The sequence below is a fragment of the Sciurus vulgaris genome, assembly GCF_902686455.1.
Source record: "Sciurus vulgaris genome assembly, chromosome: 2".
Classification (NCBI taxonomy): Eukaryota; Metazoa; Chordata; class Mammalia; order Rodentia; family Sciuridae; genus Sciurus; species Sciurus vulgaris.
In genome coordinates, this window is record NC_136462.1 from 193,166,325 (window position 1) to 193,193,607 (window position 27,283).

General features: G+C 46.6%; 1 protein-coding gene across 3 annotated transcripts in view; it reads left to right on the top strand.

The window, feature by feature from the left end:
- Window positions 1-27,283, top strand: part of SLC9A8 (solute carrier family 9 member A8) — a 71,735-nt gene that overhangs the window by 10,659 nt on the left and 33,793 nt on the right. For all 3 annotated transcript variants that reach the window (XM_079127037.1, XM_079127036.1, XM_079127038.1), the window contains 4 exons: window positions 15,638-15,696; window positions 20,226-20,309; window positions 26,066-26,167; window positions 27,178-27,212. In XM_079127037.1, coding sequence (XP_078983163.1) covers window positions 15,638-15,696; window positions 20,226-20,309; window positions 26,066-26,167; window positions 27,178-27,212 — 280 coding nt within the window. The remainder of the gene's footprint in view (window positions 1-15,637; window positions 15,697-20,225; window positions 20,310-26,065; window positions 26,168-27,177; window positions 27,213-27,283) is intronic.

Here is a 27,283-nt window from a genome sequence, read left to right on the forward strand (position 1 = left end):
CTAAACGTGCTCAGGTGTCCTGCCATCGTGCATGCTCAAGGAAGAAGGGCCCATCCTCGTCTAGCTTGGTCTTTGCCACCATGGTAATTCCATTCTTCCTTGCCTCTGGGTGGAGGCGGCAGTGGGGAGTGTGAAAGCCCCTTCTGACCAGTGACACCAGAAGGAGTTGTGTCGGGTGGTGGGTCTTAGAAAACGTCCTTCCCCGACAGAAACGAGAGAGAGTTCCCCCTTTCCTCTGATGCTGTGGATTGAGGATTGATGCTGGAGCACTGGTAGCCACTGGAAACCCTGTGCCTCAAAGACAAAAGCTTGAGATGGGAGAGAGAGGGGAAGCCCAGATTCTTATTTATTTATTTTGTACTAGGGATTGGATTTGTTTATTTTGTACTACCACTGAGCCACATCCCCAGCCCTATTTTGTATTTTATTTAGAGACAGGGCCTCACTGAGTTAGTTGCGTATTGCCTTACTTTTGCGAGGCTGGCTTTGAACTTGCAATCCTCCTGCCTTAGCTCCCAAGCTGCTGGGATTACAGGAGTGCGCCACTGCACCCTGCACCTCCCCAGCCCCTTTTTTTTTTTTTTAAAGTTTTTTTAGTTGTTGGTGGACTTTTGTTTTATTCATTTATTTATATGTGGTGCTGAGAATCAAACCCAGTGCCTCATATATGCTAGGCAAGCGCTCTACCACTGAGCCACAACTCCAGCCCCCCAGCCCTTTTTATTATTTTATTTTGAGATGGGCCTTCTACGTTGCTGAAGCTGGACTGGCACGTGCAGTCCTCCTGCCTGAGTCTTCCGAGTCTCTGGGATTATAAGTGTGTGCACTATAACCAGTGACGCTTGATCACATTGGGTTGTTGTTTTTTTTTAATTGATAACCCTGAGGCTGCTTATCTATGTTACATGAGAGAATAAACATCTGTTGTTCAAGCTTTTTTTTTTAGTATTTTTTTTTTTTTAACTTGTAGCTAAAAGCATCTTTATTTTATTTATTTATTTATTTTTGGTGCTGGGCATTGAACCAGAGGTGCTCTACCACTGAGCTACACACCCAACCCTTTTTATTTTTTGAGACATGGTCTCCCTAAATTGCCCAAGCTGGCTTCAAATTTGCAATCCTCCTGCCTCAACCTCCTAAGTTACTGGGATTACAGGCATGAGCCATATTAAGAGTTCTTAATGTAAAACTCTTTCCAACCGAGGAACAAACAATTGATTTAGAGAAGACAAATTGGTGGGAGTGGGGCTGTGGCCCTTTGGCTTACAAAACTGAGATGCTACGGGTGGTGCTGGCATTTTCTCCCTGCTGACCTGGATCGTGTCTGCGGTCCTCCTTTCTCCCACCTTCTGTTTTGTTTGGCTTCCCTCAGGCAGGCTCTGTGGTAAGCCTTACTGCAGCAATCGAAGAGAAAAGATGGCCTCCTCTTCTCTCTGGCCGCAGAGGTAGTGGGATGGACGCTACATGACCACCTTGGAACTGGGCTGCCGTGGTGCTGGGGTCAGCTGTAGCTCTCCATCCCCAAGGCTCATCTCTCCATTGATGCTGCAGAGATGACTGTAGCTGTGGAGCTGCTGGCGGAAAGTGAGGGTTGCTTTCGACACGTCTTTGCCAACTCGGGTGATGGGAAGGCTAAGGTGTGTGCAGGAAGAGAGGGCTGGGATCCCAAAAGGAGTAGTATTTGAAAGGACAGTTGCCTGGGGATGTCCCTCAGTGGTAGAACACTTGCCTAACAAGCACAAGATGCACAAGGCCCTTGGTTTGATCCCAGTATGGAAAAAAAAGAAAAGAAAAGAAAAAAAAATAATTTTATTATTTTAGATGATATTTTGTTAGAATTTGGAAATGCCGACAAAGCTATAAAAATAGTTCTGTGTTTTATAAAGCCATGGAAATTAAAGGAAAATGTTCCTTCACCTGGAGTGAATTGTAATAAAGTATCGAGGAAGCCAGCATTTCAGAATGCCCTTTGTGCCAGAAAAACATCCAGATGAAGCTGCTGGAGAAAGCTGGGTCGTTCTTTCAGGGATAAGTTTCCTTGCCTGCTTCTTCCAGCCAGTAGTTTCGAATCATCCACAGTCACTTGGAGCCACTAGTGGCCTTTTGTGTTGTGGTTAAGGATTCTGAGTTCCTAAGAAATGGTTTAGAAAAGGACCAGACACAATTCGAAGCTTTTTCTCCTGTTTTGTTGTTTTGTTTGAAGTACTGGGGATTGAACACAGGGCACCCTATAACTGAGCTGTATCCCCAGTCCTTTTTAAAAAGTTTTTTTTTTTAAAATTTTGAGACAGTCTTACTAAGTGTCCCTGAATGGCCTTGAACTTGCAATCCTCCTGCCCCAGCCTCCTGAGTAAGTGGAATTTTAGGTGTGGCTACTGTGCCCAGCTACTATATTATGTTTTCAAATTTATTATGTTGCCCGTTTTTTTCATTCTTTATAAAAATGGTATCAGTTTTAAGTTCTGAAAAGATTTCCTTGACCTTTGTTCAGAGTTTTTAGAGTACTTTCTATCCTTTATGAAGTTCTGTAGTTTGGGCCTTTAAAGTTTTTTCCTTTTCATAAACAACCATACTTTAAAAAAAAAAAATCCCGTTTATTGAAAGCTTTGCGTGTTTTTATCATGGTTCATTCTTTTCTAAGCCATGTGTGGACTCGTGCGTTAGATGATTTTCTGTCAGTTGAGGGTCATTTTGTATTTTAAAATTTCCACGTATTGAGTTCACGTGCTTATTTTTGTTGGCCTTGTGGTGCTGATGTACTGTTTACGTATTTGAGCTAAGGATTAGAGTGAGATAGTTGTATTGCTCTCTGTTGTGTATGACACAACAATCTTGATTTATTTTCAAGTGAAAAAAGGCCAGAATGGGTTAGAGGGCTGGAAATCTGACTTTCAAATGCCGAGGTTCAGCCTGAACACTGCTGGTGGTTCAGAAGACCATTTTGATGAGCCAGTTGTATGAATTCTGTATGTTCTGATCACTGAGTAGATAAGAGATATCAAAGTGCTCCCCTCATGCCTTCTTAGCTACGTTTGTGGTGTGTTTTATACACATGCACACCACACACACACACATGATATTTGTTACATAGATTTTTAACACTGGGAATTGTACCCAGGGCCTCATGGATCTAGGAAGGCAGGGCCTTATGCGTGCGAGGCAAGCACTCTACCAACTGAGCTATATCCCCAGCCCATAGATGGGTTTTCAAAATTAGTCCATTATAACTTGATTCTGTCATTATAGCCAACAAAACATGCTTCAAGCATTTTATTTTTCCAGTACTGGGGATTGTACCCAGGGGCACTCTGCCACAGAGCCACACCCCAGCCTTTGAAACAGGGTCTCGTAACATTGCCCAGCCTGGCTCCACTCACACTCCTGGCTGAGCCCTCTGAGTCACTGGATTACAGTGTGCACTGCCATGTCCGGCTTAAAAAGCGTTTTATAAGGGCCTCAGATGTAAGCTGTTTTCAGAAACCCTTGTTTGGGTTTAAGGTGTCACGTAGGTGATCCTGTTCCTTTTGCCCCACTGTGTAGGAGAAGGCCTGCCCCTCAGGGTTCTCTGTTCTTGCCAGTATGATCCTCCACTTCTCGGCTCCTGGTCTGTTGGCACAGGGAGTCCAGAGTGACGAGGAAGACAGCCATTGTGACTCTCCAGGGGGCAAACCCTAGGAGTGTCCCTCTCTGGGAGCCAGGACCTCTTGGTCCTCTAAGCCTAGCCTTCCAGGGTAAATGGCCTCAGTAGGAATCCCACTCCCAAGGGGGTCACTGGGAATCACCCCATGAGAGCCTTTGGTTTAAGGGATATGCTGCATCCTGGCTCCAGCCCTCACAGAATGGTATGTCCACCCTGCTGTCTGGGTTCTGTCCTTAAGAGGCGATTTTGCCACTGGCTGGTTGGCCACTTCCGGAGGACGTGGTGTAAGATTGTGTGGGGTCCACCGCTGACCTCCTTTGCCATAAAGTCAGTCTCTTGGTTTGGCACGGTGTCGTGTAGGCCCCACACTGTGGGCCAGCACTTGCGGGCTAGTTGACAGACACCTGTGTCAGTGCCGGTCAGGACGAGTTGCTACCCCTTCCTGGACGAGAGGGCCTGATGCAATCAGGTCGCCCAGGCCGCCAGCTGGCCTTCTCACAGAGGTGCTGTTCCAGGTGATCAGCATTAGTCTCCGCGGCTTCCAGGCTTCCATTCACTGTGACAGTGGTGGGATCAGCCTCGACCGGAGGGAGCTCCTGCTCCCGGACCCTTGTCCATCGTCCAGCTCTGCCACTGCAGCTGTTGTCACGTGTCCTCTGTATACGCTCAGCTGGTTGGGCTGACTGATCGTCATGAACTAAACTTGGGGTGCTTCTCCCCATCAGCTGGTCGTAAGAACCTGCCAGTGACACCGCACGTAGGAGGCACGGGAGAGTTGACGTGGCACTGGGGAGTGACGCGGTGCAGTGGGCCACCTGTCCATCCAGCAGCTCGTGTCCTCTAGACCGCGTCGGGCTGACCTCTAATATAACACCTCGTCTTACAGCTGGGTTACTGCTGGACCCACCTGGCTTGTAACTAGGTAGGTATGACAGCCCGGCTGACGAAGGACGTTTCTGACCTTAGTCGTTTGTGCCTCTGCCAGGCCTCTTGCCAGGTACAACTTTTTGAACGGCATAGTTCTCTGCTGTAAACAGCTTGACCTGACCTTGCTCCAGAACCCTAGAGACCTGTGTTGAGCCTCCTCCTCTTGGGGCTTGCCCACGATGCCACGTGGCACCCCTTCTTCCCACCAGTGCCTTTAGGACCCAGGCTCTGCCAGATCACATGGCAGGACTGCCCCTCCTTCTGTGCCTCATCAACACTGTCAACTCCCCCCCATGTCCGGGACGTGGGATGTGGTTTCCTCAAGTGTGGGAAGTTGCTTCAAATCCAGAGGAGCCCCCAGACCCCCGTGCCTTTCTTAGTGTTGGGCGAAGGAAGGTCCAATCTCTCTCTCTCTCTCTCTTTTTTTTTTTGGTACCGGGGATTGAACTCAGGTGCACTCAGCCACTGAGCCACATCCCCAGCCCTATTTTGTATTTTATTTAGACAGGGTCTCACTGAGTTGCTTATCTCCTCGCCATTGTTGAGACTGGCTCCTCCTGCTTCAGCCTCCCGAACCACTGGGATTATAGGCGTGCACCACGGCGTCTGGCTAAGGTGCGGTCTCTTGTCCTTTACTTGGAAGGAATGTCACGGCATGCCCCAGACCCCTGAGCCCTAAAACCTCTGATGTTCAGGCCCGGGACCTTTTGTCCCCTGAAACATGCCTCCCAAAGGCATCTACTTCTTTCTCATCCCATAGATTAGCAGGATGTCCTTGGTGTAGTAGGCCAGCACGTCACTGTGGGCAACGTCCATGTAGTCCAGCTCCTTTTGGAGTGTGCCAAAGACAGAAAGCAGGCACTAGTGTAGTCCTGGAGCAAGACCATGAGTGCATCCTGTCCTCTGTCCCCACAACACAGCTGCTGCAGTTTGGGGCAACTACTTGCTTAAGTTTGCATGGGTCTGCTGCATCTGCCCGTTTTTGCAGAGGCCAGACTGGTTTACTAAAGGGACCTACTTTTGTGTTAAGTATTTAAGGGTGGCAGTGCTCTGCCCTTCCCTCTGGGGTGCGGTGCTGTTTGGGTGGAGTTGTTAGGGAACAGGGCTAGGCACTTCTACTCCACCTTTCCTGCCACAGTACCTTTGCTTGGTGGTCAGGATTGCAAGGTCGAGGTCAGCCTCAGCAACTTGGTAAGCCCCTATCTCAAAATAAAAAGGACCGAGAAGGTAGCTCAGTAGAGCACCTCTGGTTCAGTCCCCAGTGCACTAATGTGAGCCTGCCAGCTGCCAGCACATCCCCGGAACTGGGGACACAGCCGCAGGGAGAAAGGTGGCAAGCAGCCCGCCCTTCACAGACCTGGCAGCACTGCGCTTCTCACCTCATCACCTGCTCCTGCCCCAGAGGGGGCCGAGGTGGTGTGGTGCCGTCAGTTCCTGGCCGTCATGGGAGACCTGAGTGCTGCTCCTCCCGGTTTCTAGCTTTGGGTCTGCGCAGCTGTCGGGCCCCTCGGTGCAGAGTGGACCGTCATCACTGTTTGCACCTGCTGTGGTGTCGAGGGTCTGCCTTTCCTTCAGTCTGTGAGTTCTAGGTCTGGGGACTGGGAAATGGACTGTGGTTTTCCGTTGGGACCGCTGGCTCTCCTTTCCTCCTTTCTTGATCCCTTCAGTGACACACATCAAGCCAAGGCTTCCACGGGTCCCTGCGGGTTGGCCTTGCGGGGGGTTTGCCTCTGCTGGCTAAGTATTGCCATTTTGCTTCTGCAGTTCCAGAATTCCATCGTCCCCAGTGCTGCTGGGAAGTCTGGTGCCACAACAGCACCTTTTCTTGGGTGGGTTGGGGGCAGCTGGGGATTGAACCCAGGGGTCCCTTAGCACCGAGCCACATCTAGCCCATTTTGTTTTTTATTTTGAGACGGCGTCTCACCAAGGTGCTTAGGGCCTTGCTAATTGCTGAGGCTGACCTTAAACTTGTGAACCTCCTGACTGAGCCTCCCTAGTCACTGGGATTATAGGCATGTGCCACTGTGCCCAGCCGGGACCTCCTTTTTGTGTGTATGTGGTGCTGGGGTCGAAGCCAGGGCCTTGTGCGTGTGAGGCAGGCACTCTACCACTGAGCCCCAGCCCCAGCCCAGGACCTCCTTTTGTTAACTGGGCCTGGGGGGCTTTTCAGTGACACAGGTGCCCCCTTTACCAGTGCAATCCTGGCTGCTTGTCCTCCCGAGGAGCACGGTCACCTCATGGGTTTGCCAGTCTGCAGAGGAGAGTCCCTTCTTGCACGTCTGCCTCTCTGAACCTTTCAGTCCATTTCTGGCCCCTCTGCCTCCTTTCATCTGGACCATCACTCCATGTCCTGGGGGCCCCCCCACCCTGCACCAGAGCCACCTTCTGGAGCCCTTGCTGTGGTGCTGTGATGTCAGGGGCCTTAGACTAACAGACTCTCTTGTCCCTGGTTTATATTTGCTCCCCCATCTTTGACCCACCCAGGCCCTCGGCATCATTTCTCAGGCTGCTGCGTGTTGCTTGGTCTCGTAGGTCCCTAGGCGTATAATTCCCCTCCCCTGTGGCAGGCCCAGCACTACTACAGGTCAGACCCTGGCTCGTGTGGGGGTCGTCTTTATGGAACTGGCCTCCCCTGGGGCTTCTTTGTAGTCTTGGGACAGCCTTGGTGCTTTTGCTCCATCAAGGAGATGGGGCTATTTGGGAAGGCCAAGAGGGTCCATGGGAGCCGGAAGGATACAGGTGCTTGTGGACCCCTCCCCAGACGCCTTTGCCCCACGTCTCAGAGCCCTACCTTTCACCCTGGTGGAGGAAGTGCAGACTTGCCTGGTTGAGTGAATTTCCTTGGAAGACCTGTACTCTTGATTAAGTCCTCCCCCGGTCCGGCCCTCTAAGCCTTCAGGTGCAAGAGATGAGGGTCTCTGAGGCTACCAGGAAGCCCTTGCTCCCTGACCCTGTCATTTCTTCTTTTCAAAACATTGGAGACATTCAGCATCAACCATGAAATCCCCTGGTGTCTCTCCCAGACTGCAGGATTCAGTGTGTCTTCCTCCACAGTCCCTGACCCAGAAGCACAAGTGCAAGTTTTAGCAACTAGCAACTGCACTGCCACCCTGAGTGGCGGGTGTCAGTACATCTACCACCAGTGACAGGGTCCTCATTGCGCTCAACTGCCGAGTGACCCAACTCCAGGATCCACATCCTTCGAGTGGGCTTCCTGTGACCATTCCATTCATGGTGTCAGCTGTCTTAGAAGTGGAGTCTGAGATGTGCTGGGGACATGTGATTTCTGACAGGGTGCCCCTCAGCAATAAGTCTGTGAGGAGGGAGAGGCAAACAGATGTGGCTTCAGGTAACCAGCCTGAGTTGGGGGTGGGCAGAGGCAGGAGCACAACCAGGGTTGTCCCTCTTTAAAGCAAGGGGGCCAGGCTTCCCTCTGGCTACTTTCTGGTGTGAGGCACATGCAGCTTCCAAGTGGGGCCTTACCAGAGCCAGGGCAGTGCAAGGTTCAGGTGGGAGCACTTACCAGCCGCCACTCTGACAGCTGGGATGGTGCAGCGACCCAGGGAAGGGCCCCTTAGGTACTGCTGTGGAACGTCTTTGAAGATACACGTTAAGGTTAGAAAGTCAGAATAAGCCAGGCATGGTGGTGCTGCTTGTAATCTCATTGACTTGGGAGGCAGAGGCAGGAGGATCGCAAGTTTGAGGACACCCTGGGCAGCTTATCGAGAGCCTGTCTCATAAAAAGGCGGGGGGGCTGGAATGTAGCTCAGCGGTGAGGCACCTCCAGGCTCAGTCCCTAATACAGCCAAAAAAAAAAAAAAAGGACATGAATACCATACTCTCACTTGTCTTAAAAAAAATGATTTGACATGTGCATGCATGTGTGCATGTAAGATTATAAACATGCAGACACTAAGAAAGAAAATGTAGAATCACCTAGAAACTTTAACACTGGAAAGGAGAAGAGGAAATGGGGAAAGAAGGGGACTCAAGTCTTCACTGAGTACCTTTGTATACCCTTTTCTACCTTTTTAATTTTGTACTATGTGCATCTGTTACATAATCAAATAATGATTAATAACTTATCTAGTTATTAATATTACTGTTTTAGTCAGCTTTTTTGTTGCTGTGACTAAAAGATCAGAACTATTGTAGGGAAGGAAAATTTTATTTGGGGGCTTATAGTTTCAGAGGTCTCAGTCCATGGGCAGCTGACTCCATTCCCCAGGGCTCAAGGTGAGGCAGAACATCATGGCGGAAGAGCGTGGCAGAGGGAAGCAGCTTGCGTGATGACCAGGAAGGAGAGAGGGGGGGAGAGGGGAGGAGAGGAGAGAGGGAGAGAGAGAGAGACAGGAAGAGGGAGAGAGACAGGGAGAGAGGGAGAGACAGGGAGAGGGAGAGGGAGAGAGACAGTGAGAGAGGGAGAGGGAGAGGGAGAGAAGGAGAAGGGAGAGAGGGAGACAGAGAGACAGGGAGAGGGAGAGAGACAGAGAGAGGGAGAGAGAGGGAGAGGGAGAAAGAGGGAGAGAGACAGGGAGAGAAGGAGAGGGAGAGAGACAAGGAGAGGGAGAGGGAGAGGAGAGGGGGAGAGAGGGAGAGGGAGAGGGAGAAAGGGAGGGAGGGAGAGAAGGAGAGGGAGAGGGAGAAAGAGAAAGAGAGAGGGGGAGAAGGAGAGGGAGAGAGAGAGCTCTACTTGCCAAATACAAATACATACCCAAAAGCCACACCCCCAGCGACCCACCTCCTCCAGCCATACCCCACCTGCCTCCAGTTACCGCTGAGTTAATCCCAGCAGAGGATTAATTCTTTGATTGGGTTAAGGCTCTTACAACCCTGTCATTTCCCCTCTGAACAGTCTTGCATTGTCTCACACTTGAGCTTTTGGGGGACACCCCACATCCAAACAATAACAATTATTATCATTTATTATATTGCATGGCTTTATTACTTTGTACACTAGTTATGAGAATGAGCTAAAATAACGTGCTTTACATATAAGCATGGCGCCTGCTCAGTGTGGATGTGGGTGTGCTTGTGTATTTTTAGCACAGTGCAAATAAGTATATGTGTGTATATATGTATTTTAAGAACTGGGACCACACCATGCATACTGTTTTGTAACCCAGTTACTAATACACTGTCAGCATTTTTTCCATGACCTTCGTGAGCAGGGACACTCATGCTTTAGTGACAGTCGTAGTCCAGCAGTGCATTCTGGGAGAGAATAGCCCTCTCAGTTCATAGCAGCCTGTAGATGGGTGGTGGCCAGTCTGCCTGTCTTAGCATCTCATGGTGGTAGAATATACTCAAAGCCAGCAGACCAGCATGGCTTGCTGGCCCTGAGCCCTGTGACAAGCTACTTAACTCTGAGCCTTCCTCCCTACAGCATCTCTTGAGGATTAAAACTAATTTAAAGTGACAAATCCTGGGAGAGGAGCTCAACAAGTGACCATTAGCTGCTCCTGCGCTCTGAACAAGTCTAGTGGTGTCCTGATGAGATGTGTGCAAGAGCCAAAAGGATCACGTGGCAACTTGGTTTTCTGTTTATTTTTAATCTCACTCTTTTATAATTTCTGGTTTTGCGTGTGTATGTCTTCAGATATATTAGAGAGCTGGGCTTACTTGCTATGTTGCTATAGTCCCAGCCACTCAGGAGGTTCAGGCAGGAGGATTCCTGAGCCCAGAGTTGGAGACCAGCCTGGTCATAGCAAGATCCCATCTCAGAACCAAAACAACCAACCTGTAATCTTTGCAACTTGGGAGTCTGAGGCAGGAGGATCCCAAGTTCAGGCAGCGTCAGCAACTTAGACTGTGCCTCAAAATGAGATGTAAGGGAAAAAAGTACTGGGAATGTAACTCAGGTAGAATACCCCTGAGTGTGGTCCTAGTAACGCCGACACGAAACCAACAGAAGCCGGGGCCTGACGGCCTGTACCTGGGCTGCCAGTACTCTGGATGCTCCCTTGAGTCCAAGAATCTGGGAGGTCAGCCTGGGCAACATCGAGAGACTCTGCTCAAAACAACAGCAAACATAAAAAAAAAAGTTAGTACAGTAGCACTTTCATAAACATAAATAAAAATTTGTAACCATGCACACTTCAATTCTTTTTACTGATAGGAATATATAAAACTGTATCTGGAGCATATTTCTCTCTGGTTGCCAGTAGTCTGATATGAATTAATTTCCACTGTAGACTAGGATGACTTAACTTTGAACCTTAGTCTCAAGAGGTAAAGTACACGTTTGCCAATTTAATACTGCACTGTCATTTGGTCCTGGGATCAATCTCAAAAGAATTTCTCGAGTAAGAATAATAGCCTCACGTTATATTTTGCAGTTTCCCAGCACCTCAAGCAAGAATATAGACACAGGCACGGGCAGTGGGATGATTTACTACTTCTCAGGCGTGACTGCTTTGTGTGTACTCAGGAAAGCATTAACTGTTAGGGCAGGCACCTGCGAGGGGAACAGAAAGTGGAAATTTTAGCAGAGCAGAAAAATACTAGTTTTAAAAATGAAATCTGAAACCATGGAAAGAGGTTCATCTTCCCTGGAAATCAGGAATCATTACTGAGTGCAAATGCAAATTAAAACATTGAAGTTGAATTCTTGCCCATTTTGTTGGCAGAAATGTCAACATCTGCTGGTTATTCACATCCACCCTTGTGGAAGACATGGAGTGCTCTTATGCAGAGGTGTAAGTTGGCACAACCACTCTGGAGGATAATTTGGCAACAGTCTCAGAGATAAAAGCACTTGTGTTTTACAATCCAGCCATTCTTACTCGGTCTGCCTTCATTGCAGCACCCTCCGACAGCGGTAGCTGGAGACAGATGAAATGTACTTCTCATATCATACATAAACTTTGTCACTCCAGAGTGTACAATTCAGTGGTTTTTGGCGTATTCACGGGGTTGTGCAGCTATCCCCTCTGATTCTAGAACATTTTCATCACCCACAAAGAAACCCCATTCCCATTAAGAGTCACTCCCACATCCCCTTCTCACATCCCCTAGGAACCCCTAATCTGTCTCTGGCTTCATGAATTGACCCATTCTGGACATTTCCCCTTTTTTTTTTTTTTTTTTTTTTTTTTTTTTTTTTTTTTTTTTTTACCACCTTTGTTACCGGGTATTGAATCCAGGGCACTTGACCACCGCCGAGCTACTTTCAAGTTGCTGAGGGTCTCAAAAGTTACAGGCTGGCCTTGAACTTGGGATCTTCTTGCCTGAGCCCCTTGTGTTGCTGGGGTTGTGGGCCTGCACCACTGTGCTCTGCTTGGACATTTCATATCAGTGCAATTATACAATCTGTGATTTTTTTTTTTTTTTTGGCAACAGTTTTAATTTTTTTTCAATACTTGTCATCAAACTGTCAAACTCAGGGCCTTGCTCATGCTAGGCAAGCCCTCTATCTGTGAGTCACTGCCCCAGCCCCTGCAGCAGCTTGATTGAGACAATTTATACAACACACGATTGGCCTGTTTTAAATGTACAATTCAGTAGTTTTTAGTATATTCCTAGAGTTGTGCCACCATCCCCATGGTCAGGTTAGGAAACTCTTCATCACCCCAAAAATGAACTCCATGTGCCCTTTAGCTATTATCCCCCAAACCCTGCTCCCCAGGCCAGCACTTCTGTCTCTGTAGATTTACCTGTTCTGGACATTTCATATCAATGGAATGGTAAAAGTATGTGGTCTTTTGCTTCCGATTTCTTTCTCTTACATTTTTAGGATCCATCCCTGTTGCAGAATCTGTCAGTACTCCTTTTTGTTGCTGAGTAATATTCCCTTGTGTGGATACACTTTCTTTTGTCCTTTTGTTAGTTGATGGATTTGGGGGTTTCCCCACCTCTGGCTGTTAAGAGTAATGCTGTCGTGAACATCTGTGTATGAGCTTTGGTAAGAACATAGGTTTTCAGTTCTCCTGTGGGGAACGGCTGGGTCATTTGGTAGCTCCACTTAATTTTTTGAGGAATTGCCAACCTCTTTTTCCTCAGCAGTTTTCTGTTCCCATCAGTCATCTGTGAGGGTTTCAGTGCCTCTGATCCTTGCCACTGCTTGCTGTTTTTTACTGCTTTAGTATAGCCATCCTAGTGGGTGTGACTTATGATGTCGAGCATCTTGTCATGTGTTTTTTGGCCATTTATGTGTGGCCAGATATAGAAATATCTATTTGCACTGTGGCATTTTTATGCTGTGCCATAGAGCTGTTCAAGGAGTGAGGCAGCTCCGTACGTAGCGATCCCTGGCTCCATTGTTAAGACTCAGCACTGACCAAATACCAGGTGGCAGAATGATGCAGTACCATAAGTTTTATATTGGTGTACTGAGGTGTGCTGTTTCTGTACAGGCACACAGTACATATGGGTTCAGTGTGCTTAAATATATACAGCGCAAGTTTCCACATTCTCCGTGCACATTTCTGGTCTCCCGGAGCTCTGTAGCACTTTCTCTCTCTCTCTCTCTCTCTCTCTCTCTCTCTCTCTCCTCTCTCTCTCTCTCCTCTCTCTCTCCTCTCTCTCTCTCTCTCTCTTCTCTGTGTTTGTGGTATTAGGGATTGAACTCAGAACTTAATGCATGTTAGGCAAGTGCCCAGACATTTATCAGAAAAAAGAATCTTTGTCGGGTGCAGTAGCACACGCCTATAATCTTAACTCCTCAGGAGGCTGAGGCATGAGGATGGCAACTTTGAGGCCAGCCTGGGCATCTTAGCAAGACTCTGTCTCAAAATAAAAATAAAAAGGCTGGGAATGTAAGCCTAGTGGCAGAGCACTCTGGGTTAAATCTCCACTACCCAAAACAAGAAAAGAAAAGGATAAAATTGGGCACAATGGCTCACAGTGTTATTTGGGAGATTGAGACAGGAGAATCCCATGTTTGAGGCCAGCCTCAGCAGCTTAGCCAGACCCTTAGCAACTGAGTGAGACCTTGTTTCAAAATAATACATAGGTAATGTTGGGGGTGAGGCTCAGTGTTAAAGCACCCTGGGGTTCAAGCCCCAGCACCAAAAAACAAAACAAGAAAACAGACTAGACAAGGAAAGGACCTGCATTGTCAGTAGTGCACATGCGATGTGCTGAAGACAGGAGGTGGGTTCACTTTAATTGTACAAACTTACGTAGCCAGTGGCAGAGCGCTTACCTAGCACGTGTGAGGCCCTGGGTTCCACCTCAGCCCCAGAAAGCAACAACAAAAGTGTTTTGGGGAAAAAACATTCAGAAGAGTAATTTTACACTCGCCTGCCAGTGGGGTGCAGCGCGGGCAGAAGCCTTTTCCTGCTAGCCAGCCCAGTAGCGCTTTCGTTCTTATTTCTTCAAACTGTATACCACATTTTAAGGTGTCTTAAAACTTTGTACTAGCCAAGTAGTTATGAATACTAGATAAAATGTTATAAGATGAAAGTCCCCTCTGATCGGGTCCTACCCCCATCTTAGTTCTCTTTTCTACTGCAAGGTGACGCCATCTTTTTTGAGAGGAGGGATACCGGGGATTGAACTCAGGGCACTCGATCTCTGAGCCACATCCCCAGCCCTATTTTGTATTATTTAGAGACAGGGTCTCACTGAGTTGCTTAGTGCCTTGCTTTTGCTGAGGCTGGCTTTGAACTTGTGATCCTCCTGCCTCAGCCTCTCAAGCCACTGGAATTACAGGTGCGTGTCACTGAGCCGGGGGCAAGTCATCTTGATAAGTCTGGGGAATATACTACCACCCTTTTGTATTCTCGTGTGTGTGTGTGTGTGTGTGTGTGTGTGTGTTTAAAGAAGTGGGGATGTAGCTTGGTAGTAGGGCACTTGCCTAGTTCTGGTATTGTTTCCTCCCCACCCAGTGGGGTGTCCCTCCTTGGCCTTCTGTTGGTGCTGGGGACAGCTCCTTCCTCTGCAGAAGATGGCCTCTTCCTCAGAGTGCCGTGGCCATGCTCTGCAGACTTGCCTGGTGTCGCCCTCTCCAGAGTGTGGCTGATAGGCCTGGAGTTCTGCCTAAATGGTCCATGTCCCCACCCCCCACCCCATCCTCTACTGGGGATGGAACCCAGGGCCTCTCGCATGCTCGGCAAGCGCTCTCCACTCAGCTTGAGCATCTTTATTTTAAAAAGGCTCCTCTGGTGGTTCAGAGGAACAGTGAGGTTCAGAACTGTTTATCTGGTGAGTGATCCAACAGTCAGAAAATGAGCCCAGGACACGTCTTTGAGAATCATTCTGGTAGGTGTTTTAGGAGAGAGCAGTGAGCCTGTCAGCTTCATAGAAACACGCTGAACTCAGATGATCTCTTTTCTTCCAGGAATTCCACAGAGCTTTTACTTTGGGTTATTTTCAGCGTGGGCTCCATCTCTAAATAATCGATATAGAGCTGTCACCTGAGGCTGTGGGAACGTGGTCTTGGGTTTTGTCTATGTTTTCATGGTGGAAATAAAACCATATTAGGACAGACTTGCCTTAGAAGTTTCTGCCATTTCACATTTGAAATTGAAAATGGGCGTATGGGCGGCTCACTCTTGAGATGGCCCTGTCTTCCTGAATGTGCCCCAGCTTCCCTAAAGAAACCTCTGTGCCTCTAAAAACAAAGGAAAGAAAAAAGTATGTGGGTTTGTGTAGGAAAAATGACAGGTGTTCATCTGCCCTGCCAGGCAGCGTGACTTGGGTCTGTGATATGTTTATCTGAGATGCAGGTGGGAACTCACCTGACTCGGTGCAGCCTCGTTTTCTCTCTTGTGTGCACGTATGTTGCGGGGTGCGTCTGGGAATTAACTCAGGGGTGTTTTACCACTGAGCTGTATATCCCCAGCCCTTTTTAGTTTTTATTTTGTGGCAAGGTATCACCAGGTTGCCCAGACTGGCTGTGAACTTGTGATCCTCCTATCCCAGCCTCCTGAGTCACTGGGATTACGTGTGTGTGTCTCCATGGCCAGCTGATTTTCTTATTCTTATGTTTTCAGACATAAAACTTGCTGAGCTCTATGAGAACCATTTAGAGACACAGTAAACGATCTTCAGTTTCTCTAGAGTGATAGCCCTAAGCAGCCCTTCTCCCATCTAGGTTCACACTAAACTTCAGACTCTCTCTTCTAGGTATCCTCATGGGGGCAGTCATAAAGATCATAGAGTCTAAACAACTGGCAAATTGGAAGGTGAGTTTGCCTAAGTCTTCATTTTGTAACATGATCACATTTTCTGGTTGTTAATTTTAGTAGCATTGATGCTTTGTGCCAGTTGTCTTATTATTCCTGAACCATCACTGAAGTGATTTATATTGTTCCATTAGCTTTTTGGGGCGGGGCACGGGGACCGAATCCAGGTCTTGTGGGTGCTGGGTAAGTGCTCTACCAGTGAGCTTCTGTCCCTGCTCCCTCTGTGTTCTTCAGGTGGATACCTTTACACCTGAATTTTTGGAAAAAGGATAGATCTCATACTGTTCAATTATCATATTTTGTTGCTTCTTGCCTTTTGATAACCCTACACTAGCCTACTTTATGGTGGGAAAGGCTGATTAGCATTAAACCCTGAACTCTGTGCCTCCAATTCCACTCTGTCAGCGGAGGGCGATAAAATGTATTTGTCCAACACTGTCGAGCTCAGAGCACTTGATGCACTTTAGCTCATGTGGTCCTCCTGATGGCTGTTTGAGCTCGATTGCCCAGGCATTGTCGTTGCTGCCTCCTCACACATGAAGACAGTTGTAGCCAGGGAGTGAGGGTCATGGCGCGTTGGCAGCGTGGGTGAGGAAGTGGCCGAATGGAGCCTTGGTTCCGACCCTCGGCCCTGTATATCGTTATTCTCTCCACCCCGCCGTGTCCTCAGCTCCCTGGTGTACAGCCCCTCGCCTTTACACGGCCATGAGCATCAGCTTGAAGGACAAGGACCAGCTGAGACTTGAGCATTCGTAGAGTAGAGGGAGATTAATGAGTGTGTTACAAAATTGATGTAGTGGACAAAAATAAGGTGCATTTTGAAGAAATAATGATGTAGTTTTAGAGCTTACCACATTGGAGCCCCTCCTGCTTTGGTGAAGCTCTTGGGCTCTTGGATTAATTTGCCTGTGGAACTGTGGAGTGTAAAATTTGCAAAACAAACTCTATAGTCTGACCTAAGACACAGTTTCAGTGTATGGAAAGTAATTTTCAGGACAAAATAATAGCACTCAGGAGCCATTCTGTGCATTAAATTAATTCTCCTCATGTTTGTAGGATTCCTCTTACTGGGGTGGGCAGAGGAGGGGGGCCAGGGCTCCCCAGAGCAGGTGGTCTCGGCTGCTGTGCCTTGGGTACAGTTAGCCATCCCTGGGTGCTCTTTCTAGGGCACAGACTAGAAGCCCTCTCCATAGTCCCAGGCTGATATGTAGACATTACCCACTAATCCATTTTGTTTGATTTAATTTAAAATTGATCAAAATTTGAATTGATTTTAAAACAAAAATTGTTAGTTCTGTTATAAAATATTAATCAATATGAAATCCTGGAAATTTCACATGTAATATGAATTTCTGTCTTCTCTTTAAAAAACAGTCAGCTGCAAGCATACTGGCTGCTCTCTGAGGACATCTATGTGGCCCTGGCAGACCTTTATCTTTGCATCTCTGCTCTAGGTAGTGGGGTAGGGGTAGGGGAGGTTATCTTTGCCTTTTTGTTTTGGGTACTGGGTGTTGAATCCAGGGTCACTTCGCTGCTTTATCACTAAGCTACTTCCCTAGCCCTTTCTGTTTTTAAATTTGAGACAGGGTTTCACAAAGTTGCCCAGGCTGGCCTCAAACTTGTGATCATCCTGCCTCAGCCTCTAGGTTGCTGGGATTATAGGGGTACGCCACCATGATCAGCTTTACTTTTAATTTTATATGCTTAGGGTTAGTGAATTTATTTCCCAATGAGTGTTACTTTCAAGACAAAACAATAGTAACATGCTTAGCAATACAGGTGACTGGGCTAAAGTTGGGTGTTAGATATGATAAGTGCCTCAGGAGCCATTGTGGCAGTTAGCAGCTGACCTGAACAGGGAAGGCTCCTAGGCTGGATGGGTGGGGGGGTGTCCTGGAGGAGACCACGTCTGTGGAAAGCTGGAGTAGGAGGCAGGACGCCCTCCTGGAAGGTGGATGTGTGGGGAGCCGGATGTTTTCCTTCCAGAGAGCTCTGTGTGTAAGCTGTCCTGCGTCTGCTCTCTATCTATTGTTACATGCGGGGCTGGAGAGATAGCTCAGTCAGTAGAGTGCTTGCCTTAGGCCCTGGGTTCGATCCCTAGCACCAAAAAAAAAAAAAAAAAAAAAAAAGACCACCTATATTGTTACATGCTTGATATTTTTATACACTGGGCAAATACTCTTGTCACTGAGCTGGCTGATACTTTTGTTTATATCAGTGTAGTTTTTAATTTATATGTATTTTTGGCAGTTTAAAAAAACATTTCATGGTGCAACATGCATAAAATTTACATCTTAGCCATTTTTTAGTGTGACATTCTGTGACATTAAATGCATTCGGTGTCATACACCCATCCCTCTATTTCCAGAACTTTTTCATCATCCCAAACAAAAACTTTCTCTGTGAAGCCACACCTCTGTCTGCCCCCAGCAGCCCAGTGACCTGTGACCTTTACTCTGCACTCTCCTGCTGCGGGCCATGTTCGTGCAGTCATGCCCTCTACCTGGCGTCTTTTAGTTGGCACGAGCTGTTCAAGGCTCACGCAGGCCACGCCGCAGCATCTGTCAGACTGTATTTATTTTATGACTGAATCTCTCCGTGTGTGAGGGTGAGCCTCGCTCTGTTCCCCTCCGCGTTGGTGGGGTCCTTGGTGTTTCTACCTTTTGGCTTCTTGATTGAGGCTGCTCTGCCCTTGAGGCCCTGTATACATTTGGCTTTATTGGATGGAACCCAGGGCCTCCCACTCGCTGGGGCTGGGGAGAGCCACGCCTGCCTCTTTTACACATTTATTTGAAAGGAAACAAATTAACACCAGGTGGGGTTTTCATTTGGTTTCTTGGGCTTGGTTTGGTGCTTGGAAGAAACCCAGGGTCTCACTCAGACAGAGCGTGTGCGCCCCAGCCCCCAGTGTGGCTTTAATAAATAAATGGGATAAAGACGAAGTAGGACACGTGCCTGCTGGAGCCTGGGCTGGGCTCGCCCTCTGTGCAGAGGCGGCCCGTGGAGCAGGGCTTAACCGTGGCCATTAGTTTTAGAAGAATGAGGGGTTGCCGTTCTGTCTGGGGAGTGGTGCTGGACACCCACTGCGCAGGGACCACCCGTGGGGCAGCTGCAGAGGAGCCTGGAGCCTTCAGCGCTGGCCCTCGGGAGGGCGTTCCTTCCGGCTCCTACCACAGAGGCGTCTTACACCACAGGTCTGTCCCTCACAGCCTGCGGCCAGAAGCTGCTGGAAAGGCTGTAGGAGAAAATCCTTCTGGGGCCCCGGGCACGCCTGGGCTTGTGGCTGCGCGGGTGCTGCTCTGCCTGTCTTCCTGTGGCCTTCCTGTGGCCCTGTCCTCTTCTGTCTCCTGGAGAACACTTTGGCTGGGCTTGGGCCCTCCCACTCAGTGTGCACCCTTCTCCCCTTACCTGTGGCGCCCTTAAACCAGCCAAGGTTCCGTTTCCATGTGAGAGCAGGCTGGGGGTCCCGGCGGACGCTAGCGGGGTGGCGGAGGTGCTGTGCAAGCTCACCGCAGGTGCCTCCCCTAGGTGGGATTTAGGTTTTGCACCTCCAGAAGGAGCTGTCAGCGGTCTGACTGCGCCGATCCCGCGTGGGCCACCTGCAGAAGACAGGCTCAGCCTTTCCTTCCGTGCAGGCCCAGGATGAGTCACCAGCCCGCTGCAGTGCTGTTATTTCCAGACTTAATAGGGCATTTTCAGAAGTCATCATTTGCTTCTATTTTGAGCCTTTTTTAAATGTTATTTTAGTCTTTATGGTAACAGCTACATTTGTAAGACTACATTTAGTCATTCTTTTGAATTGGGACTTTGACAGGAAAGCAGACTGTCGAGATTATGACATGGAATGTTCAGTGGGAGGGAGGCCTGATTTTGCAGTATTAAACAACCTGTGTCCCGCCTGTAGCCACTTGGGCTTATTATTTTCCCCCAATCCCACCAACTGTTAAAAAGATATATTAATGTGGAAATGAAATTCTTACGATTTCACCTCCCCAGAGGTGGGTACCCTGGAATGATGGCGCTTCACATTCAAGTCTGGAAACCGGGCGTGGGGCTTAGTTGCAGCCACACCTAGCCAGCCGATTCCAGCCCAGGGTGACTAGCGGGTGCAGTGGTACGCAGAGCAGGTGGAGCAGCCATGAACGTCGGGGGCTGCCCTCTGGGCTGCGCTCAGGCCGACTGCCACCTTGTTCTCGAGGATCCCAGTTTGTGCAGTGGTTTTTGAAAGCTTTCTATCTAAGTTGAAATTGTGTATATTAAAATTAATTTTCCTTTCTTCCAAGGAATAAGCTTAGCACACCACTGCATGTTTGGAAGCAGTTCTTTGTGCTGTTTCTTTTGATAGTCACCCTTTAAAATTGCTGATCTACACAATGCCAGTGACTAATTTATTTTTTGTCTCTACTTCAGCTTGGTTTTAAAATCAGGGTGTCATCAGACATTTCCCCTCTGCTAGGCCCTGGGAGAAAAATTGATTCCTTGGTTATACAAATCCCATGTTTCTCATAACACCCTTTTTATATTTTCAGGAAGAAGAAATGTTTCGACCCAATATGTTTTTCCTTCTCTTGCTTCCACCTATCATCTTTGAGTCTGGATACTCATTGCACAAGGTAAGACCGAGGCTCGCGTTAGCTGCTGGTTTCTGGACGCGACTCATCTCTCTGGGGCCAGTTCCTGAAGAGCTTGGGGTTAATGGAAAAGGGAAAGGGTGAGAGGTGTGAGTTCATAGGACAGCTCTGCCACTTACTGACTGCTCCCTTAACAAAGCCATTAAACTTCCTGACTCTTGATATTTTCAGATATAAAGAGTATTAATTCCTATGATATAGATTTATGGTGAGATTTAAATAAGTTATGTGTGATACATTTATCACAGTGTTGTCATATACCTAACACTTATTGGGTGCTTATGCCAGTAGCCCCAAAGGACTTAAAATCAGCATACTACAGTAACACAGCCACATTAATGTTTATAGCAACTCAATTTACAATAGCTAGATTGGGGAACCAACCTAGATGCCCTTCAATAGATGAATGGATAAAGAAACTGGTATATATACACAGTGGAATATTATTCAGCCATAGAAAAGAATAATATTATGGCATTTGCAGATAAATGGATGGAATTGGAGAATATCGTGCTAAGTGAAATAAGCCAATCCCAAAAAACCAAAGGCCGAATGTTTTCCCTGATAAGTGGATGATAATACATAACGGGGATGGGGGGAGGTGAGAGAAGAATGGAGGAACTTTAGAATATGTAGAGGGAAATGAGAGGGCGGGGGTATGAAAGATGGTGGAATGAGGCAGACATCATTACCCTATGTACATGTATGATTACACGAATGGTATGAATCTACATTGTGCACAACCATCGAAACGAAAAATTGTACCCCATTTGTGTACAATGAATCAAAATGCAGTCTGTAAAAATAAAAAAAAAATCAGCATTCATATCAGAAATACATCCATTTGTCAAGTGCAACCACAGGTTGACTATGGATACAAAAATTTGGCAGAAAGTAATAAAAGCATTCTATAAGAATCAATTAGCCACATAAAATTTAAAATAAAGTATATTTTACTATTATTTATAAAAAAATAATATACCAATAGCTATTTTAGTACTATTACCACTACATTAGCACCCATGCAGGCTCCCCAGATCTGCAGTGCATTGAGATTTCTTCTGCCTGGACTTGAATCCCAGCTCTGACACTCAGTAACTGAGCGATCATAGGCAAGTTACATGGCCTCTCTTTCAGATTCCTCTTCTCTCAGGTAGAAAGAGGGACTCTTGCTTTGTTCTTAGAATTACAACAAAACTCAAGGAAAATTATAGCTCTAAAATTACCCCCTGTTCTTCCAAACATTCTTCAAAAAAACAGCTGCTAGTTGGATAAATATTGAAATCCAGCCCTCAGTGACTGGAGACTCAGCCTTCTCTGATACTGGAAGAGGCTGTTCTATGGCGAGTAGCAAAAGAACCAAATCATGCTCTGTTGTGCATGTTCAGCTGACGTAGCAGTATTCTCAGGTGCGTCTTCATTGTCAGAAACAACAGTTGGGAGAAAAATAATAAAAAATAAAAGAGAGCTTGGGGTAATTTAGCAGTGGTGGCTCCCTGCTCCTGAGGGTGCCCCCAGGAAGCTGGAGAAGAACAGACGTGATCAATTAATTGGCTGCTCTGGTGGTTTCAGGTAGACTGGCCTATTTATCCAGTGTTTCCACATCAGGTACTTTGCCCAAGAAGATGACCAGACAGGGTCTCCCTAAGTTGCTGAGTCTGGCTTTGAACTTGATCCTTCTGCCTCAGCTTTCCAAGCTGCTGAGATTATAGGCATGTGCTGAAGTGGTTTTAAGTGGCATGTGGACAATACTTTATTTTTTAAATATATGAATAGTTTTTTTAGTTGTAGACAGACACAATACCTGTATTTTATTTGTCTTTACATGGTGCTGAGGATCGAACCCAGTGCCTCACATGTGCTAGGCCACACATGCTAGGCAAGTGCTCTACCACTGAGCCACACGCAGCCCCAGCCTGACAATTACTTTTGATTCCTCTTGTTGGACACAGACTAACAGATGTTAAGAGGACAGACTGGAATGACAAGAACATGTGTCCAGGCCTATGACTTCTTGCCCGTGGGACCCTTTTCCCTTCTTAGCCATCCTTCCTTGTCTCCCCTCACCCCTCAGTTGACAAGTCCCCTGTCTCTTGCCTCCACCTCTCCTACCCTCTCCCAGCCCAGCTGCTCCTGACTATCTGGAGCCCATCCTTCCCCTCGCCTTCTGGCTGCCCATTCTCACTCCTGTCTGGAGAGCCAGCAGCACCATGGCCCTGCCCAAGCTCTGCTTTGTCTTGGCATTGCTGCTCCCTGTCCTCTGGGGCCCAGTGTCATTTTCTGCCTAAATGGGAGCGTCTTCTTTTTTGGGGGGTATCGGGGATTGAACCCAGGGCCTTGTGCAAGGCAGACTCTCTACCAACTGAGCTACATCCCCAGCTCAACAGAGCGTCTTCTTTTTAAAATCTGTTTGTGTAGGCCTGTCTTTTTCCTCCTTTGAGAGTTTTCCTTAAATATGAAGTCATTTAAGTTTTAAAATAAATTGATTCAACTTGAAGTATTAGTAATGCAATAGGTATTTGGTGAATGTGATAACAAATGTGGAGGCTGGATGGACCAAGACTAGCTGGACCAACCCTGGGAGAGCGGGAAGAGCTAGAGATGCAGGTCTGATCTTGCGCTGCCCCCTACAGGTTGTTAGGAGGTAGCAATTAAAAACACCCATCCCCTACCAAAATGTTGCTTTGGGATTTATGAGAATGTAGGCAAATTACTGCCCCCACATTAAGTGGAGTGCTGCTGCTTCTTGTTATTGATAATGTTATTTCCTCATATTAATGATACTTATATCATTACCAGGAATAATAATAGCTTATTAAACTTAAGAGTTAAATTTATCAAGAGTTTTGGTTTTAAAAAAAAAAATATATATATATATATATATATCTCATCTTTAATTTTCCACCTAATATATCTTAAGACATTCAGTTCAGATATTTTAAAAAGTTGCATCCAGCCAAAGAAAAAGTTAAAAGGAAGTTTAATGTTAAAATATTCTCAAGTCTTACAGACCATTATTTGACATCAGAGAATTGTTTGAAAAAAAAAAAAAAAACAGGCAAGAAGAAATCAAAAGTCAACATCTTCACTTTTTCACTTTGTAAACAAATCTTAAAAGAATTGCAAGCAGATTATGAAAATATTTCAAAACAGTGAAGAAATTGATTTCATTTTGAATTTCAAACATGACATTTTGAGTATTAGAGTATGTACAATTTTATTTTCTGATTTTTTTCGAGGGAGAGGAGATAAACTTGCTTAAAATTTGAGGAAAATAATAGTTTTTTAGAAAAATATTCCTTTGATGATTTTTTAGCAGAAAATGTGACAACTGAAGTCAAAGGACCGATGTGCCAGGCGCTGTGGTGCATGCCTGTAATCCCAGCAGCTTGGGAGACTGAGGCAGAAGGATCACAAGTTCAAAGCCTGTCTCAGCAACTTAGTGAAGCCCAAAGCAACTTAGCAAGACCCTGTTTCAAAATGTAAAATAAAAAGGCCTGGGATGTGCCTTAGTGGTTAAGTACCCCTGGGTTTAATCCCTGGCACAAAAACAAAACAAAACAAAAAAAAGTGAAGAAAAAAGAAAGGAACTGATATGAACAGGAAAAGTCAATTAAAAGACTTTGTCCACTTTCTACCTTCCCCCTAAAAGGATAGAAAGTTGACGTTGAAAGTTTTATTTTAATATTGCTGCATTTGCTAATTTAAATTTGAACTTAGAATATATGTATTTCAGTAAGACTGTCATCAGTTGCATGAAGTAAGCAGCTACTGGTTCTCTGGTTGTTTTTTTAGTTTTAGATGAACCCAATGCCTTTATTTTATTTATTTATCTTTATGTGGTGCTGAGGATGAACCAGTGCCTCACGTGTGCTAGGCAAGCACTCCACCCCTGAACCACAGCCCAGCTCCTGCTGGTTCTTTAAATTGTAAATGTCACATAATGCTAATTATGTCAAAGAGAAAGAGATAAATTTACTGTATGTAGCACAGGGAAGTTCTTTTTAGCAGAATAGCTTGAATTTGGATGATTTTAATATCTATATTAATATTAACCAACTATATAAATCATATCAGAATTAGATCCTGTAGACAGAGCAGGAGTGATTCATCTCTTTTTAAATTAAAAAAAAAAAAAAGCAGCTGTTTATAAAGAAAGACTCAAGGATAAAAGTTCTTTGTTTAGAAACAAAACTAAACATTGTGTTCACGTTGAGTTAGTTTAAATCTCTTTGTGTACCAGAGATTAATTTGCAAAACACAGGAATCAAATGAGAGGTTTAGCAAGATCAAAGTTGCAAAACAACTTCCTGAAAGAGAAGGGCTCGGTGGTACTATTGGCATCAAGCTGAGGACACTCTTGAAGTAAGCTTTGGCATAGAAGCTCCTGGTGTCCATAGTGTGACAGTTCCTAAGCAAAAGAGCGAATCTTGTCCACACCAGGAGTCAAGGATCATCAAGACCCTGGGGCAGTAGTCCCTAGGTCGGGTCCATAGGACTGTGCTCCACAGCCTCACTCCTGAATCCTGCAGAGATTTGAAATATGTTACTGTGCTACTTGGAATGGAATATTTTCTCTTGAATGTTGTGAAAGATAGATGGAAATGTATTTTATCTGTCATACTTGATGATACTAATAGATGACACGAAATTATTTAAAAGAACTGGATAATAAGATAACCTGCTATCTTGATATTCTTTATAATAGTTCACCTTTTCTTTTTCTTTTTTTTGGGTGCTGGGGATAGAACCCAGGGCCTTGTGTTTATAAGGCAAGCACTCTACTCACTGAGCTATCTCCCCATCTCCATCTTTTCTTAATTAAGTTAAAAATTAGCCAGGCACAGTGGCTCATGCCTATAATCCCAATGACTTGGGAGGCTGAGGCAGGAGGCCATCCTCAGCAACGTAATGAGCCCTTAAGCAACTCAGAAAGACCCTGACTCTAAATAAAATATAAAAAGGGCTGGGGATGTGGCTCACTGTTTAAGCACCCCTGAGTTCAATCACATACACACAATTAAAATTACATGCATTTTGGACCTTGCTTGATCAAACATGAAATACAGTTGGTTCCTTCAATACCAACTGACATCTGACGGGCATCATGTCAGTCACCTTAATGCCATTGCCCCTATTGAGCCCACAGCCTTGTGAGGAATTCAGACATCAATATTTACATAAGTAAATATAAAACTGCACCCAGGTCAGGTGCTGGGAGCTGGCTGGGGGACCAGGGAAGGCTTCCCAAAGGGAGAGTGGAAGTGTGCTGAGGTCTTAGGACGCCAAAAGGTCTCCAGGCAGAGAGGTAGCAGGACATCTCTGTGACCAGAACCCAGAGAACAAAGGACAGCATGGCGCCAGATGAGGTCAGAGACCTTGCCAGGGGTCGAGCCATCAGGGTTGGGATTCGCATTTTGAGCAGAAGTAGGGGTCAGGGTGAAGGCAGCACCATCAGATTCGTGTCTTGCAAAGGTCATTCTGAGGTGCTAGAGAGGGCCACGAAGGGGCCAGGAGCAGCTGAGGAGGCCTGAAGGAGCTGCCGCAGGGTCTGGTGAGAGGATTCAAGGAGGGGAGCAGGGAGGTAGAGCCCCATGGGGTTGCTGCCCTGGGGGTGGGCCGCCGGGAGGGCACTCTGGCTACCCGCATGTGCTCGGAGTGAAACGCGCAAGGGCCACCCCTTCCCTGGCCAGGCCAGCCTCTCTGACCCTTTTTCTGGTATCTGCTCTTTCACACAGGGTAACTTCTTTCAGAATATTGGTTCCATCACTTTATTTGCTGTTTTCGGTACAGCGATCTCTGCTTTTGTAGTAGGTGGAGGAATTTATTTTCTGGGTCAGGTAAGAAAAACATCTTTGAAAGCCTTTGAAGATTCAGGAGCTAGTGCAGAGGGCGGGGTGGGCACCTCCTGGGCAGGGCTTGCACTTCCAGGGGAGATCCCAACTCACAGGAGATGTGGCAGAAGCATGGGGACGTAACTGTGGTATCTGGAATTGAGTGACTCTCTCCTATTATCCCCCAAATATTGGTCTTATTTACAAACTAATACTGTCTTAAATTGGAATATCTAAAAATGAAGCAGATATACCCTCATGATTTTCAAATGCTAACAGTTATCAGTTATGTTGTCTAGTGGACTGAATTGGGGTTGAATGTTGTTTTTTAATAAATTTACATTTTAAGTCAAAGATGATTATGAATCTGTTCACTCAGTTCTAAACAGTCCACCCGTAGAATTACGTGCTCTGGGTTTTCCACCGTTCCGAGCCACCTCACCATGGCACCGATCGGGTGTTCTGCGCTCTGGTTAATTTGCATTAGTTGAGATCGTGCTCTGGTAGACTGGCACCATGGTGTCCATGCATGCCCGCTTCTTTTTCTTCATTTTCCATTGCAGAAAGTGCGTGCCCTGATGCCAAGAACTTAAGCTGAGGTTCGGGCACTGGGTTACTGGCAGGTTGTGCTTGGTGTGATGGGGGTTTTCTTCTCTTGATAGCCAAATCCTGTTCCACCTGATTCTCACCTTTTTTGCTGCCTCAAGGGCATTGGAATAAATCTGTCTGCCATGCCACTTTCTTCATTGCTACGCTTCTGATATCAGAGAGGAATAAACTGTAGAGAGGAAAACTGCATGAGTTAATTGGGCTTGGAAAACGGACCATGCTGTCCACACTTGCAGTACGAGCAGAGGCAGCCCGAATCTGAGACTCAGGCGTTTTCTTTGTTTTTCAATTGGCTTGGGGACTGAGGGTGAATGTCCTTGTTGGTTGGTGATGAAGCACTAACGGGCATTTTAGTCTCCTTGGCTGTTTTCCAGGGGCTTTTTGTGTCTGTGTGTTTTATTTTACAGGCTGATGTCATCTCTAAACTCAACATGACAGACAGGTAAATCCTCCTCGCTGTAGTACCACGTGAGTGCTGCTCAGGCCAGGGGAAGTTTTCTCCACATTGCTTCT